This window comes from Lynx canadensis, chromosome C1 (genome assembly GCF_007474595.2).
Source record: "Lynx canadensis isolate LIC74 chromosome C1, mLynCan4.pri.v2, whole genome shotgun sequence".
In the NCBI taxonomy this organism is placed as follows: Eukaryota; Metazoa; Chordata; class Mammalia; order Carnivora; family Felidae; genus Lynx; species Lynx canadensis.
In genome coordinates, this window is record NC_044310.1 from 33,549,793 (window position 1) to 33,564,419 (window position 14,627).

The 14,627-nt window shown below is 50.4% G+C and overlaps 1 protein-coding gene across 1 annotated transcript in view; it reads left to right on the top strand.

The window, feature by feature from the left end:
- Window positions 1–14,627, top strand: part of CFAP57 (cilia and flagella associated protein 57) — a 79,813-nt gene extending 65,186 nt beyond the window's left edge. The window contains exons 23-24 of the mRNA XM_030325101.1: window positions 4,670–4,893; window positions 14,567–14,627. Of these exons, the coding sequence (XP_030180961.1) occupies window positions 4,670–4,884 (215 nt within the window). The 3' untranslated portion in view covers window positions 4,885–4,893; window positions 14,567–14,627. The remainder of the gene's footprint in view (window positions 1–4,669; window positions 4,894–14,566) is intronic.

A 14,627-nucleotide genomic window follows, 5' to 3' on the forward strand; every position in this document is an offset into this window, starting at 1 on the left:
AGCAGCAACAATGTAAACCGTGTAGACGTTGTGAAATAGTGTCTTCAAAGTGCTAATAGGTAATAACTGCCCCCTAGAGTTATATAACCAGTGAAACAGAAGGAAAAAAATTTTTCCAACAAACAAAAACTGAGAGAATTTGTCACCAACGAAACCTCATTAAAGGAACTTTTAAAGAATATATATCAGGAAAAAAATTACTCCAGAGGGAAGTCTGAATCCAAGAAGAAACGATGGGTCAAGAAAAGGTAAATATGTACAATCTAAACAACTGTGTAAGACAATATGAGCAATGTCCAAATTATGAATTGAAATACCAAGATAGAACTAAAATACTGAGCATTTAACAAGGGGGCCCGGAGCTAAAGCATTCTAAGTCTTGCATTGTTTTGCAAGAAGGTAAAGATACTGAGTTACTTTGGACCCTTTGAAGTTGAATGTGCTTGTTAAACTTTTTAGGATAACTATTGAAAAAGAAAGAGTGTGTATATCTTCCAAACCAGTAAAGGGGGGGGGGGGGGGAACTAAATTTTGAAAAGACAAAAAAGGAAAGGAAAAAGTGACACAAACATAAAATGCATAGAAATGAGTAGAAATGAATGCAAATGTATTAGTAATCACGTTCTTATTTTTCCATCATTTAAAATCAGAACTTGATCTCCCAAAGGAAGCTTGTGGGCAGGATGCAGAGAGGAGACTGTCCAGCTCTGGTAGATGGCAGGGTCAGAGCAGAGCACAGACCAAGGGGATTTGGGGGGATATGAGGAGCGAGGTGGGGGCGGGGTCCATGAGGAGAGAGCTAATGAGGCACAGCCATGGAGGAGGACAGGAGGGTTTACACACCACAGCACGTGGAAGGACCATCCAAGGAGGACCCTGTAAGACTGAACCGAATCTGATGAGCAGGCAGGTCATTATCAAAGGGATGGGAGAGAATTGGGGCAGTGAAGAGAAGAGACAGGAAAAGCCCAGCCCATGCCCTCAAGATGCTCACAGACCAAGGAAGGAGACAGGGGCCAAAGCCCCACATTGAGCCCACTGAACCATTTTCCATGTGAACTGGTCTCAAGAGGCAGAGCTGCACCCCTGGGAACATTCATGGGACAGTGTCACCCAGATCGGGCATGTTTCTGGAGACAACTGCGTCTGACAGCCAGCCACCAGCCAGCAGCTATGCCAACCCCGAGCTGTCCTGTACATGTGCAGTACATCCCAGTGTCCAACCTCTGAGGTCCATTGACCTCACCCAGTGACTGCCCAGCCTAGAGGACCTCAAAGCTACCATCTGCATCAAGATCCTTAGAACACCTGGAGAAGCACTGGGGCAAAGAGAGGATGGTGTGGCGAGTGGCAGGGCAGAGTAAGGAAAATGCAAAGTGCTGGCATATTTCCGGGTTCTGTCTGGTGTGTGTCTTCAGAACCGTGGCCTCATGAACACAGGTCTCCCTGGGCAATAAGATGGTAACTGAGTAAGTAGCTGGGCCTAAAGGCCAATGGGAAGGGCATAGAGCTTAGTCCAAAGACTATGCTGGTAACCAGGTTAGAGGGAGCAGGTGGAGAGGGAAACAGAAACTAGGCAGAGGCAAGTGACACAGACAGATGGGCTTGAAGGCCTGGGTGTGCTATACCTTCCCAGGGATGCTGCTCTCTCAGGGCTAGTCCACAGCTTGACTGACAGGATGGTGATCAGGGTCAACCAGTAGCAACAAGAGGATGAAGGTCAAGAGCTAGAAAAAGAAGAAATAGTAAAAGATCAAGAGCCTGGGAATTGCCAAAAGAAGAAGAGTCAAGGAGCAAAGGCAAAAAGAGAAGGGCCTAGACTTCTCTTAGGAAGAGTGGGATGCGTGGAGCACTCTGAACGCCGGCCCCATCATCAGACCACATAGAAGTAAGGCGAGGCTGGCCACTGGCCATTGCTGACAGCTTTCTTCTTGAAATGCCCTCTTCCTTGGCTCCCAACAGGTGTCCTTTTCTAGTGTTAACTCCTGGTGTGCAGGGAAGAGGTTGGCAGTGGATAGGAAAGAGACCCCTCTTCTGCTGAGAGAAGCTTGATGGTGGTCAGGGAGCTGGAGACACAGACCGTCAGTGAAGTCGGTGGCAATGTCATCTGTTAAGAGTGGAGAGGACAGGGGCGCCGGGGTGGCTCAGTTGGTTAAGCGTCCAACTCTCAGTTTCAGCTCAGGTCATGATCTCACGGTTTCATGAATTCAAACCACACGTCAGGCTCTGTGCCAACAACACGGAACCTGCTTGGGATTCTCCCTTCTCTCTCTTTCTCTCTCTCTCTCTCTCTCTCTCTCTGCTCCTCTCCACTCATGCTCTGTCTCTCTCAAAATAAATAAACTCAAAAAAAAAAAAAAGTGGAGGAGAGGATGGATTTGGCAATAATTTCTGGGATGTGACACCAATGCACAGACAACAAAGGACAAAAATAGACTACATAAAAATTGAAAACTCACATGCATCAAACTGTAGGATGGGAGAGAATATTTGCAAATCATATATGTGATAAGGAGTTAATGACCAGAATTTGTAACAACTTCCCACAACTCAACAGTCACAACAACAAAACAACCAGATTAAAAACTGGGCAAAAGACTTGAATAGACATTTCTCCAAAGAAGATACACAAACGGTCAGCAAGCACATGAAAAGATGCTCAACTTCACTAATCGTCAGAGAAATGAGATCAAAACCACAATGAGATACCACCTCACAACATTAGGATGACTGCTCTCAAAACAAAGAGAAAAGTGTCGGCAAGCATCTGGAGGAACTGGAACCGTAGTGCACTGTTGGTGGGGACATAAAATGGTGCAGCCATACTGTATGGCACTTCCTCAAGAAATTGAAAGTAGAATTATCACAGGATCCAGAAATTCCACTTCTAGGCATGTACCCAAAATAACTGAGGGTAGGGTCTCAAAGAGATACTTGTACACCCATGTCCATAGCAACATTATTCACAGTAGCCAAAAGGCGGGAGCAACCCAACACCCATCACCGGATGAATGGATAAACAAAATATGATGTATACATGCAAACAAATATTACTCAGCCTTAAAGTGGAAGGATCGGACACATGCTGCAACGTAGTTGGACCTGGAGGACATCATGCTAAGTGAAATAAGCCAGACCCAAAAAAGACAAATACCGTGTGATTCTGCTTATCTGAGGTTCCCAGGGCATTCGAAGTCTTAGAGACGGAAAGCAGAATGCTGGCATAAGTGTTCTTGCAAGAGTTCTGCAGATTGATTGTACAACAATGTAAATTGTACTTAACACGGCTAAACTCTATACTTGAGAATGGTAAGATGGTACTCTTAACGATAGAGAACTAAGTGAGTGTTGATGGAGGGAGGCGGATGGGGGATGGGCTAGGTGGGTGTTGGGTATTGAAAAGGGCACTTGTGATGAGCACTGCATGTCGTATGTAAGTGATGAATCGCTGAATTCTCCTGAAACTAGCATTGCACTCTATGTTAACTAAAATTTTAATTAATTAATTAATTAGAATGGTAAGATGATAAATTTTAAGTTACATTTGACCATAATTTTCTTTAAAGAGTGAAGACAAGGAATTAAGAGGCCAAAGTTCAAAAGCCCAGGGTGGCAGGTGGGTTGGGGCGGTGGGAGGGAGGGGTCACTGAGAGTTTGCTGACTATGGACAGGAAGTCCATCTGGGGTTGGAAACCGAGAATTTGAATCTCATATGTTACTTTTTTCAGTAGCACGCAACAGGCCAGGTGTTAATGGAGACAATGGATGGTTGAGCCATCTCGGGTTTGGGCTGTGCAGGGCGTATGGGGCAGAAGGACAAGGCATCTCGAATATCGAGGCTGCTGTCAAGAAAATGGCAGAAGAAACCCACAGTGGGTCTAACTGGATAGAAAAGGGAGTGGATCTAAAAGGAACCCATTTGGTAGGTCAAAAATGGAGCTGTCCAGGAAGAAGACATCGACATTCAGTCAGAGAGCAGGTATCTTAAGGAGAAGGCTGTCAGAGGGGTGGTAATGGTTGATGGGCTACTAGAGTAGAGACGTCAAAGTGCGGGGTCCTGGGCGTGATGAGGGAGGGGAAGCACAGAATGGGTGTTGACGTGGTGTGGAGGCCAGAGGACACAAATGCTGAGATTCAGCCTGTGGGGGCCAGGGAACGGGACGAGCCACGGACCCTTGCGGACGTCAGCATCACATAAGATGATGGCAGCACCTGAGACAGGAGGATGGGGGTGGGGAGTCCTCAAGGAGCAGGAGTGGGTGGCCAGCCCAAGAGGTGCCAAGAGTCTGGCTCCTGGCACAGGAGTTTTATGTGAGGAGGAGGACTGGGGGCTTGGAAGCCAACCTAGGTCAGCAAGAGAGCACCACCCTGCTTGGGGAGTGGGGAACAGGGGAATGAGCGGGGGCCACTGGAGGGGCTCAGGAGCCAGACTGGGCTGAGGTGTTGCCCAGCATTTGTGTCTCACTCTGAAATGTGTCTCTTCACTCCTCCGTGTCTGCTACACGGTGAAATGGCCCATCTCTACCCCTGGCATCTGGGACTGAGTGTCTGTCCCTTAATAAGTGCTCATAACTATTTAAGGAGACAGGAGAAGAAAGAGGGATACGCTGGTTTCAAAAGAGCTTTGTGGCAGCCCAGGCCCACATTAGTCCTGCTCTATCCCTTCCAGTGCCCAGCGAGGCCATGCCCAGCATCGCTCCCACCATGAGACTGAATGAGCAAGAAGAAACTGGGAGAATCATCGAAATGCAACGCCTAGAAATCCAGCGCCTCCGAGAGCAGATCCAAGAGCAAGAGCAGATCCCGGGCTTCCACCCGCTCTCTGTCGTCCGGCTTCCTTCCCTCCTTGAGTCAGAAGTGGACTTTGAGGTGCAGACCAAGTGACCCCCTCTGGTAAGCCATCTGCAGTTGCATCAGAGGTAGCCCTGTGCCTCTGTCCCCCGGCCGGCTCTGGGCTGGCCCTGCAGTCCCTGCAGCACTGGCCACACCAGCCTCTTTCTCCTGCCCTGGGGAACTTGGGACGTGGTCAGAATAAAGATGTTTGCCCACAACCAGGTCCAACTCTCTGCTTAGTCAAGGAGCCAGGGAGCGAGTAGAGAGAGAGAGGACCCTGAGGAAGTGAGGGGGCGGGGGGCTCAACTCATCCCAAGCCATCGCTGCTTGTCCCCGTCCAGGCACAGGGCTGCCTGTCACTGCGGAGATCACACTGGACTTGGGCCCGGCCTCCTGCTGCCCCTCTGTCCTCTCTGGACCCCCGGGATGGGGCTGCCTGCTCCTACCCTAAGTATCACTGCCTGCCGCTTCTGACCTGGCTTCCTCTCCTGGCAGCCCAGTCAGGACCAGACAAAGCCACCGACGTTTTCTTCTCCTTTATGAAGCATAGTGAGATTTTCTGGGGATTTGTACATGTGTGCAAAGATGACAGTAAAGTAATGAACATGGCAAAGTGACTAGAGTTCCCCCAGGCCTTCCATCCCCTGCTGACCCTGTGGTGAGGACTGTAAGCAGAGCTCTATTTACAGAGGGTTCTCTTACACCCATGCACTCTGTGCACTCTACACTGGTCATTCTTGTTCTGCAGGGCCCTGCCCTGCTCCTCCATTTGAATGGAGGTGGGGGGAGGGTACCTCTTCCCCTAGGCCACCGTACTGGGGTACTGGGCGCCCCAGTCACACATACCAGGAAAAGTGACATTTTATGCACTCAAGCAAAAGAACATAACCCAGATGTCCTTGTCTTCTCCCACCTTCAGAAGCCAGACACCCTTCTAATATCCAAATGGCAAACATTTAAGCCCCTGGTCTCTGCTGGTCCCTGCTGGCTGTCTTACACCTGGCATCTCCAAGACATTTCCCCATCTTCCCCAATCTGCTTTACCCCAGCTCTGGGCACTGCTCTTGGGTTAGTTTTCACAGCGAGAGCTGAGACGTAGCTGTCACGCCTGGCAAAGCTCTCCTGAAGCCTGGGGAGATCAGAAGGAAGGCTCACAGCAGAGGCTACCAAGCAGTCGACGTGGGACTCGCTCCTTAGCAACTCCCTGACCTCCACCCCTAGCCCACACCCTGTCAGAGTGGCCAGCTCCTCCCCTCCAGACCACTGTGTACGCAGCATGTCCTCTGCTCTAGGAGACCAGGCTCAGGGAGTAGGGAAAGATTCAGGCACCCTCTAATTGATTCAACCACAGAGACGACAGCCCATTACATTATCATGCCCGGCAGGTGGGCCCCTCTGGGACACAGATTTCATTCCGAACTAGCATATTGGCTTTACCTTTGCAGAAGAAACTGACTTGAAATGAGATCAGGGAGGTCAGCGGGGCTAGGTGCTGCAGGGTTTAAAGGTGCATTACAGATATGACTCTGTCCAGAGGCCAGCACAAAGCCACCAAGAGCCACTGCCCTCCACTTCCAGGCTCTTGCCACACTGGCCTCCTTCCAGTTCTTATAAAAGTTCAAGTTCTTCCTTGCCTCTGGGTCATTCCACATACTGTTTTCTCTGCCTGAAGTGTTCTTGTACCCACACCTCACTCAGTGAACTTCATCCTTCAGATGGTAGCTGAAATGTCACTTGCTCACAAAGGTAGTCCCTGATCCCTCCTTCCCCATGTAGATTACACGTACCGTATTGTTTTCCTTCAGAACCCTCACTCTAACATACCCATTTGATGGTGTGATGCTGCCTCTCTTCCTAGGCTCTCGGTTCCATGGCTGTGTCTGTGTTTAAAGCTGTCTTGGGTGATTGGGTGGAGCATTGATGAAGGGACCCGACAGTGGAGGCAGGGGGCTGTCGGGAAGACACCATGGCTAACTACAAGTAAGAGGACAGCTTCTGGGACCCAGATGGTGGCAGCAGAGATGCAGAGATGTGAATTTTTCTTTTTTTTTTTTTTTAAGTTTATTTATTTTGAGAGAGAGAGAGCTAGTCAGGGAGGGGCAGAGAGAGAGGGAGACAGGATCTGAAGAGGGCTCTGTGCTGATAGCAGAGAGCCCGACGCGGGGCTCGAACTCACAAACCATGAGATCATGACCTGAACCGAAGTCGGATACTCGATTGACTGAGCCACCGAGGTGCCCTTGAGAAGTGAATTCTTCTGACTTCAGGACTGAGGGAGTTCACCCAGCACAGGGAGAGGGAGGAAGACTCGGGAAGAAGGCACCTGCAGAGAAAACTGGTTGCTCTTCAGCCAGAAGGAAATTCACTGTGGCTGGATGCAGCAACATTCAAATGACAGAGTTTTCAACCTAAAAATGCCTTAGAATCAAGCCATCACATTTCACCTACAAGATGGGCCTTAGGGGAGGCGCCTGGGTGGCTCAGTCGGTTAAGCCTCCGACTTTGGCTCAGGTCACGATCTCGCAGTTTGTGAGTTTCAGCCCTGCGTCAGGCTCTGTGCTGACAGCTCAGAGCCTGGAGCCTGCTTTTGATTCTGTGTCTCCCTCTCTCTCTGCCCTGCCCCTACTTGCGCGCGCTCTCTCTCTGTCTCTGTCTCTGTCTCTGTCTCTGTCTCTCTCTCAAAAATAAATAAACATTAAAAAAAAAAAAAAAAAGATGTGTTAGGTTACAGATGAGGAAATCAAAGCCAGGAAGAGTGAAATAGTTGATACAGCGTCATCCCAGCAGGGCCGGACTCACAGCCCAGGCTGTCCATGGCCTCCACATCCCAACCACGTTAAGCCTGCTCTGGAGAAGCACCAGACAGAACCTGGACCAGGTGTGGAGGTCATAGGAGTGTGACGCTCCACAAGTCTAACCCAGAAGTAGAGGGAGCTGATGCCTCCCAAACTAGGCTCCCCTGAGTCCAGTGGCCGAGAAGGAGGTGAAGGCAGAAGGAAACGGAGAGCCCCATCCCAGCAAAGCCTGGCACTTGGGCCAGCAGGTCAACAGGGTGTTTCCTCACTTGCCCGGGGGGCAGGCAGATGGCCTCTTGTTGGCAAACTTGCAGCCAGAGGTACAATCTTGCTGTTTTATGCCGGTCTCAGCCTATCAATAACCAACGTTGTGGCTAGACTCACCCTTGTGGTTCTTACTATGATCCCAAGACACCCTTCAGCAACCACCATCAGGAAACTTTGAAAAAAATAAAGCTTTATTACTTACAGGGCCTGGAAATGATACATCTCACCTGGGGCCACACAGCAAGGTCGTGGGGAGGGAGGGAGGGAGAGGAGGGAGGGAGGAAGAGAGAGAGAGCCATCTCACAGGCCTGGGATTCTGCTTTATTGGGGTCAAGTGTGAGGCCTAGGGTTTTGTGGGCTATTTAAAACATAAGAGTGGGAATTTGAAGGGTAGGGAGGGGGGCGGGGAAAGTGGCTCAAACGGTCAGTTATTAAAATCAACCAAGATCTCAGAAACAAAGAAACCTCAGTGGCTGCCAGTGTGTTTTTTTGAGATAGTCCTCTGTGAAGTGGATGCCTCGGAGATCAAAGGAGAAGTCAGGCTCTCTTGTTACAAAGAGAAAAGTCACTGTCAGGGTTTAGCTACACCAGTTTGCCTCCCATAGTCTATCCTGTGCGTTCCCACCTCAAGCTGTTGGGTGGCCCTGACTGGGGTGGCCGCTGCACTGAGACCTCCCTTCACTTTGCCTATCCTGACTCCAGGGGAGGTTCTCACCCCACTGGTGAACCTCCCCTTTCACCACCCCCTTCTAGGGTCCCTAGAGCCAGTTGACCCCCTCATTGACAGAGTGGGCCTGGCAGTCACCTCCTCCTACAGGACTCTACTGTCACCCAGGTGGCTAGGCATCGGCATACGAACTCCACTCTTGTTCTTCTGCTTGCGGTCCATTGGTAACCTAGGGAGTCATTCATTTATGGTGGGACAGCTGGTGCTTTTGGATGACTATCCTCTTTCTGAGCCCCAGACACCCATTGGCTCCCCTGTCCTTCTTCTAGACCATTTGCATCGGCTGTGGCCAGACAGGGTGAGCTCCCAAGCAAGCCTCCCTTCGCCATCCTGTTCTCCTGGCACTGAGGACCCTGCCTCACAGGAGGTCCTAGCATCAGCATCTACCTTTCCCCACTGCTTTTTACACAAGGCATGACCAGTCCTTACCCGACAGCTGCTCCCAGGAGGTGCCTGAGGAGCCCCGGTGGGCCTGGGAATATGTGTGTGTCCAGGTAGGACTCCCTTGCCATCACTGCTCTGGATTTGGAAAGATCAGAGAGAAGGATGTCCAGACCAGGGGTGGGGTTCCTTCCCCCGGAGCTGTGTGGGGGCGAGCTCCTCTAGACCATTGGAGGTTCAAGATCCACTTATGCCTTGAGCACACCTAAGATACCGACTCCCCTGAGCTGAACTGGAATGGGAGCCGATGTACGAGGAGGTGACCCTGCTGTGTGCCAGGCAGCAGGAAGAACTAACATTCCCGATCCCCCACGATGGCCAGTCAGATACAGGAATGTGTACCTGTTGTTCATGTGGGATTTGACAGGGGTGCTGGGTGTCCACTAGGACTTAACCTAGCCCCTACTGTGTGTACTGATGTAATAAATGTATTAAAAGTGGGACTGGGAGAGTCCAGTTCTGAACAGAAGAACTATGGATGCCCTTCTTTAGTTACAAGTAGCAAAACCCAACTCCAGCCAGTTTAAGCCACTAGGGAAATCACTGGGCTGGGGGCGAGAAGGGGGGACGGTCTTAGGGAATCTCAAGGCAGAGATACAATCAGGCCTCAAAAGAAACCTGCACCAGGGCCTGGCTGGACCACCCCTCCTTCTCTTGTCCTTCCCCCTTCTCTGCAGACCACTTTCCATCCCCAGTTCAGCTGGGGCTAGGTACTTCAGCATCTCATTAGTACATGCCCCAAAGCTGAAATGGAATCTCTAGTCTGATTTTAAAATGCCAAAAGCAGGGGCGCCTGGATGGCTCGGTCGGCTGACCGTCCGACTCCAGCTCAGGTCGTGATCTCACAGTCTGTGAGTTCAAGCCCTGCATCGGGCTCTGTGCCAACAGCTCAGAGCCTGGAGCCTGTTTCGGATTCTGTGAATCCCTCACTCTCTGACCTCCCCTGTTCATGCTCTGTCTCTCTCTGTCTCAAAAAAATAAATAAACGTTAAAAAAAATTTTTTTTTTAAATGCCAAAAGCAGGGGGAGAGCCTGGGTGGCTCAGTCGGTTACCATCCGACTTCGGCTCAGGTCATGATCTCAACAGTTCATGGGTTTGAGCCCTGCATCGGACTCTGTGCTGACAGCTTAGAGCCTGGAGCCTGCTTCAGATTCTGTGTCTCCCTCTCTCTGCCCCTCCCCTGCTAGCACTCTCTCTCTCAAAAATAAATAAACATTAAAAAAGAAGAATTGATTATATTATTTAATCACACACACAACTAAGTACTATTGTCCCCGTTTTACAACCAAAGAGAATGAATTTTTCTAAGGTTACGGAACTGGAGCTGGGGCTTGACACTTCAAGGTCAATCTAGCTCCAAAACCAATGTTCTGTTCCAACATTCATTCAACATGCATTCCCTGAGCACCTGTTATATGCCAAGCCCATTCTAGGAGCAGGGAAGATACCATGAGTCAGACTCAAATCCCTTCCCTCATGAAGCTTACATTTTCGGGGAGTAGAGAGCCAACATTCCAGACAGGTAAGAAAAATATATAGCATACGGGGCAGTGAGAAGTGCTACAGAGAAACATAAGAGAACAAAGGAAATAAAATAAGGGAAAGGGATAGGAAGTATGGGGAAGGCTGTGATTTTAGACAGAGTTGCCTGGAAGGCCTTCTCCCTGAGAAGGTGCTGTTCGAGCACATTCCTGAAGGAAGGTGCAGGAAGGAGTCTTGGGGAGAAAAGCATTCCAGGCAGAGGGAATAGCCTGTGCAAAGTCTCTGAGCATGAGCAAGCCAGGGAGGGAACTCAGAGAGGGCCTTAGGATGGGGGAGGACTGTTTCTCTGCGGAAGAGGACCACTGGAGGCTTGCAAGCACAGTAATGACATTACCCGCTCTGCCTTAGAACAGGGTCACTCCAGCGACCAGATTGACAGTAGCCTTCGGTGGGAATGTGGCAGAGGCAGGGAGACTGGGCCACAGGGCCTCTCTTTTGAGAGGCAGGCCTCTCAGAACTCCCACCATCTAATGAACCAGCTAGAACCCACATTTGGCACTCTGTGCCCATGGCCACCTCCTACTCTTGGCTTTCACTGTTGCCCATCTGAGCTGCCCCTACAGCCTCTGCTTTGGGGACACGGTTCAAAAGCCCTGCAAGGAGCCTGCCTGTCCGCTTGAACTCCAAGTTACTTGATAAGACCCAGAATGAAAACAAAGACACACAATCCATGTTTAAACTGAGGAAGTTTTAGGCTTTGTTACCCCTACCCAACAAGTTTTTTTCAAACTTCCCAGGGGAAAGGGAGGGAAAATGTCATGAGTCCCCCCTGCCCCAGCTCCTTCCAGGACAGCTAGACCATGGCTGGCTGGCTGGGCTAACCCCTCCTTGGGACCAGAAGGATAAATAATTGCTAGACATGAGCAAGAGGAGTACACAGAGGTGAGCCCTACCCGGCCCCCCTCCCCCCACCCCACTTCCCAGCTCCTCCCAGGGCAAAGGACACCTTTACAATGCTTCACAAAGTGACACAGTCACATGGCTGTCCCTGAGATCCAGCCTGCCCCAACTTTTCCTTGAGGGGAAGAACCATCTAGATCTGCACTGTCCAGGAAGGGAGCTGCGAGCCACACGTGGTGATTGAGCATTTGCAGCGTAGCTAGTCTGAACTGAGATGCACAAAATAACGGACTGAAATAGCTCCTTAATCACTCGTATATTAAAATGCAACTATTTGGGGGTTGAACAAAAATTGTAAGATATTATTTTCACCCTTTTTTCCCTACCTTTTTAAAGTGGCTACTAGAAGATTTAAAAAAAAATTTTTTTTTCAAAGTTTATTTATTTTTGGGACAGAGAGAGACAGAGCATGAACGGGGGAGGGGCAGAGAGAGAGGGAGACACAGAATCGGAAACAGGCTCCAGGCTCTGAGCCATCAGCCCAGAGCCCGACGCGGGGCTCGAACTCACGGACCGCGAGATCGTGACCTGGCTGAAGTCGGACGCTTAACCAACTGCGCCACCCAGGCGCCCCTATAGTGTCTTTTAATATGAGGTACTGCTGGGAAATCACAGATATGCAGATGAGTAAAATATTATCCCTATAATAACCAGCAACTAATTTGTTTTATGAAGCACTTTCATCTCATTTGAACCTTGCAACACCCTGAAACATTCTTGTTATCTTTTTTTTTTTTTAATTTTTTTTTTCAACGTTTATTTATTTTTGGGACAGAGAGAGACAGAGCATGAACAGGGGAGGGGCAGAGAGAGAGGGAGACACAGAATCGGAAACAGGCTCCAGGCTCTGAGCCATCAGCCCAGAGCCCGACACGGGGCTCGAACTCCCGGACCGCAAGATCGTGACCTGGCTGAAGTCGGACGCTTAACCGACTGCGCCACCCAGGCGCCCCAACTTTTTTTTTTTTAATTTTTTTTTCAAAGTTTATTTATTTTTGGGACAGAGAGAGACAGAGCATGAACGGGGGAGGGGCAGAGAGAGAGGGAGACTACTAGATTTTAAATTACACATGTAGCTCATGTTCTATTTCTATTCGACAGTGCTGCTCTAAGGTTGTGACTGGCTCCCCCATCATCCCCACAGAACGAAGCTAAGACGGGTCAAGAATAATTATTTTGTTGGGGCACTTGGGTGGCTCAGCCGGTTAAGCATCCGACTTCAGCTCAGATTATGATCTCGCGGTTCATGAGTTTGAGCCCCGCCGTCAGGCTTGGTGCTGACAGCTCAGAGCCTGGAGCCTGCTTCGGATTCTGTGTCTCCCTCTCTCTCTGTCCCTCCCCTACTTACAATCTGTCTCTCTCTCTCAAAACAAGTAAACATTAAAAAAAATTTTTTTAAGAATTATTTTGCGAGCTGAGAATGGGAAGAAGACTTTGATTTTGTTTTTCTTGTCTATTCCATCCATATCAGAAGGAGAGAGAATAAGGGGTGTTACAAGGGGCTCCACCCAGGAGACGGGGGACAGTCTACAACCACCTCCGAGCAGGCACCCTTTCCCCACCCAAAGCATGTGCGGTGGGTGGTGCTGGATTCCCTATTAGAAACAGAGCCCTGGCCACGTCTCTGGTATATTTCGGAATCCTCCAGGGGCACCGCAAGTGAGTCCAGAGCCTTGCCATGGCGTCTACGTCCCTGTGCAACCCGCCAAACTTGCCCTTCCAGCATTGTCTTACACACTCCCTGCATCTATCACCTCACACATTCATTTCTCCAGCAAATATTTATTGGTTACCTCCCACGTGCCAGGCAAAATGCTGGCTTCTAAGGTCATGATGGTTAGCAAAACGGACACTAAGGCCACCGTGGGGGGGGGGGGGATGTGGGGGGGTGACCAGTAAGTAAATAGGGGCAATTACAGCACATGCACCAAGAGCAGCTGTGGGGGAAGCACAGGGGCCATGGGTGCACCAGAGAAACCTAAAGCGACCTCAAAGTCCGAGAGGGCTTCCTGGAGGAGGTGACATCACAGTTAAAGAATTTGAGTTGGCCACACGGAGCCTGGGTGGCAGGACGTACCCCATGCAGGGGAACTCTGAGTTCAAAAACCAACCAGAAGGGCAAAACAGTGGACAGAGCATGCAGAACTGAATGACGTGACATGCAATCTGGCTGGATGGCAGGGGGCCAGTGGCAAATGACTGGTCTAGTTGTAGATGGCAGGGGCTGTGTGAGCCCTGCAAAGGAGTGTGGCATACATCCTGAAGTGTTATTCTGCAAGAGTTGTAAGCAGGGGAGCTCTGGTGTACTCCTGAAAAGCCTTTACCCCTCCTCTTCCTCCTCCTCCTCCTTCTCCTCCTTCTCCCCCTCCTCCTCCTCCTCCCCCTCCTCCTTCTCCTCCCTACCTCCTCCTCTTCCTCCTCCCCCCCTTCTTCCTCTCCCTCCTCCTCCTCAGGGGGGGCTCCCATCCCACCTCCCCCAGCAGGAACCACATCCAGGAGGCAAGCCTACTGCAGTCACCTACTTGGGGCTTTAAGGAGACTGATCAAGGGGCTTGTAGGGACTCCAATCCAGGGATGAGTGTACTGGGACTGGGTTTGGGGATCAGCTGGTGTTGGAATTTGGGGCCGAGGCAGGATTTTAGTTAGGGGCTGGGACTTGGGGGCTGAATTGAGGGACAAGAGTCAAGGTTGTGGTCTAGGACCTAATTGCAGAATTTGGAGCTGGGGTTGGGGTGAGGAACTGGAACGAGGTTTCAAGCCAGATTTGGGGTCGGGATCTGGAGTCGGGACTGGAATCGGATTTGGAAATGGGGCTGGGGGTTGGGGCTGAGATGTGGGGTAGGGGTTGCAGCCGGAGCTAGGAATTCTAGTTAGGGTTTGAAACTGCAGCTGGGGTCGGGGTTAGGTTTAGGCTGGAATGAAAGTTAAGCTGGGCTTGGAGCCAGGGGATGGGTTAGGGTCCAGGCTCTGGGGCAGATAGACAACATTCCTCCAGCTACCCAGATCTGGGAATTGTGTTCGAGCCCTAACAGCAGTTGACAGAAGCCCCTCCCTTCCCAGGAATGCCTCGGCCCAGCCGAAGGAGCTTTGCCACGTCAGCCAATCGGCTCAAGCCCTGCCT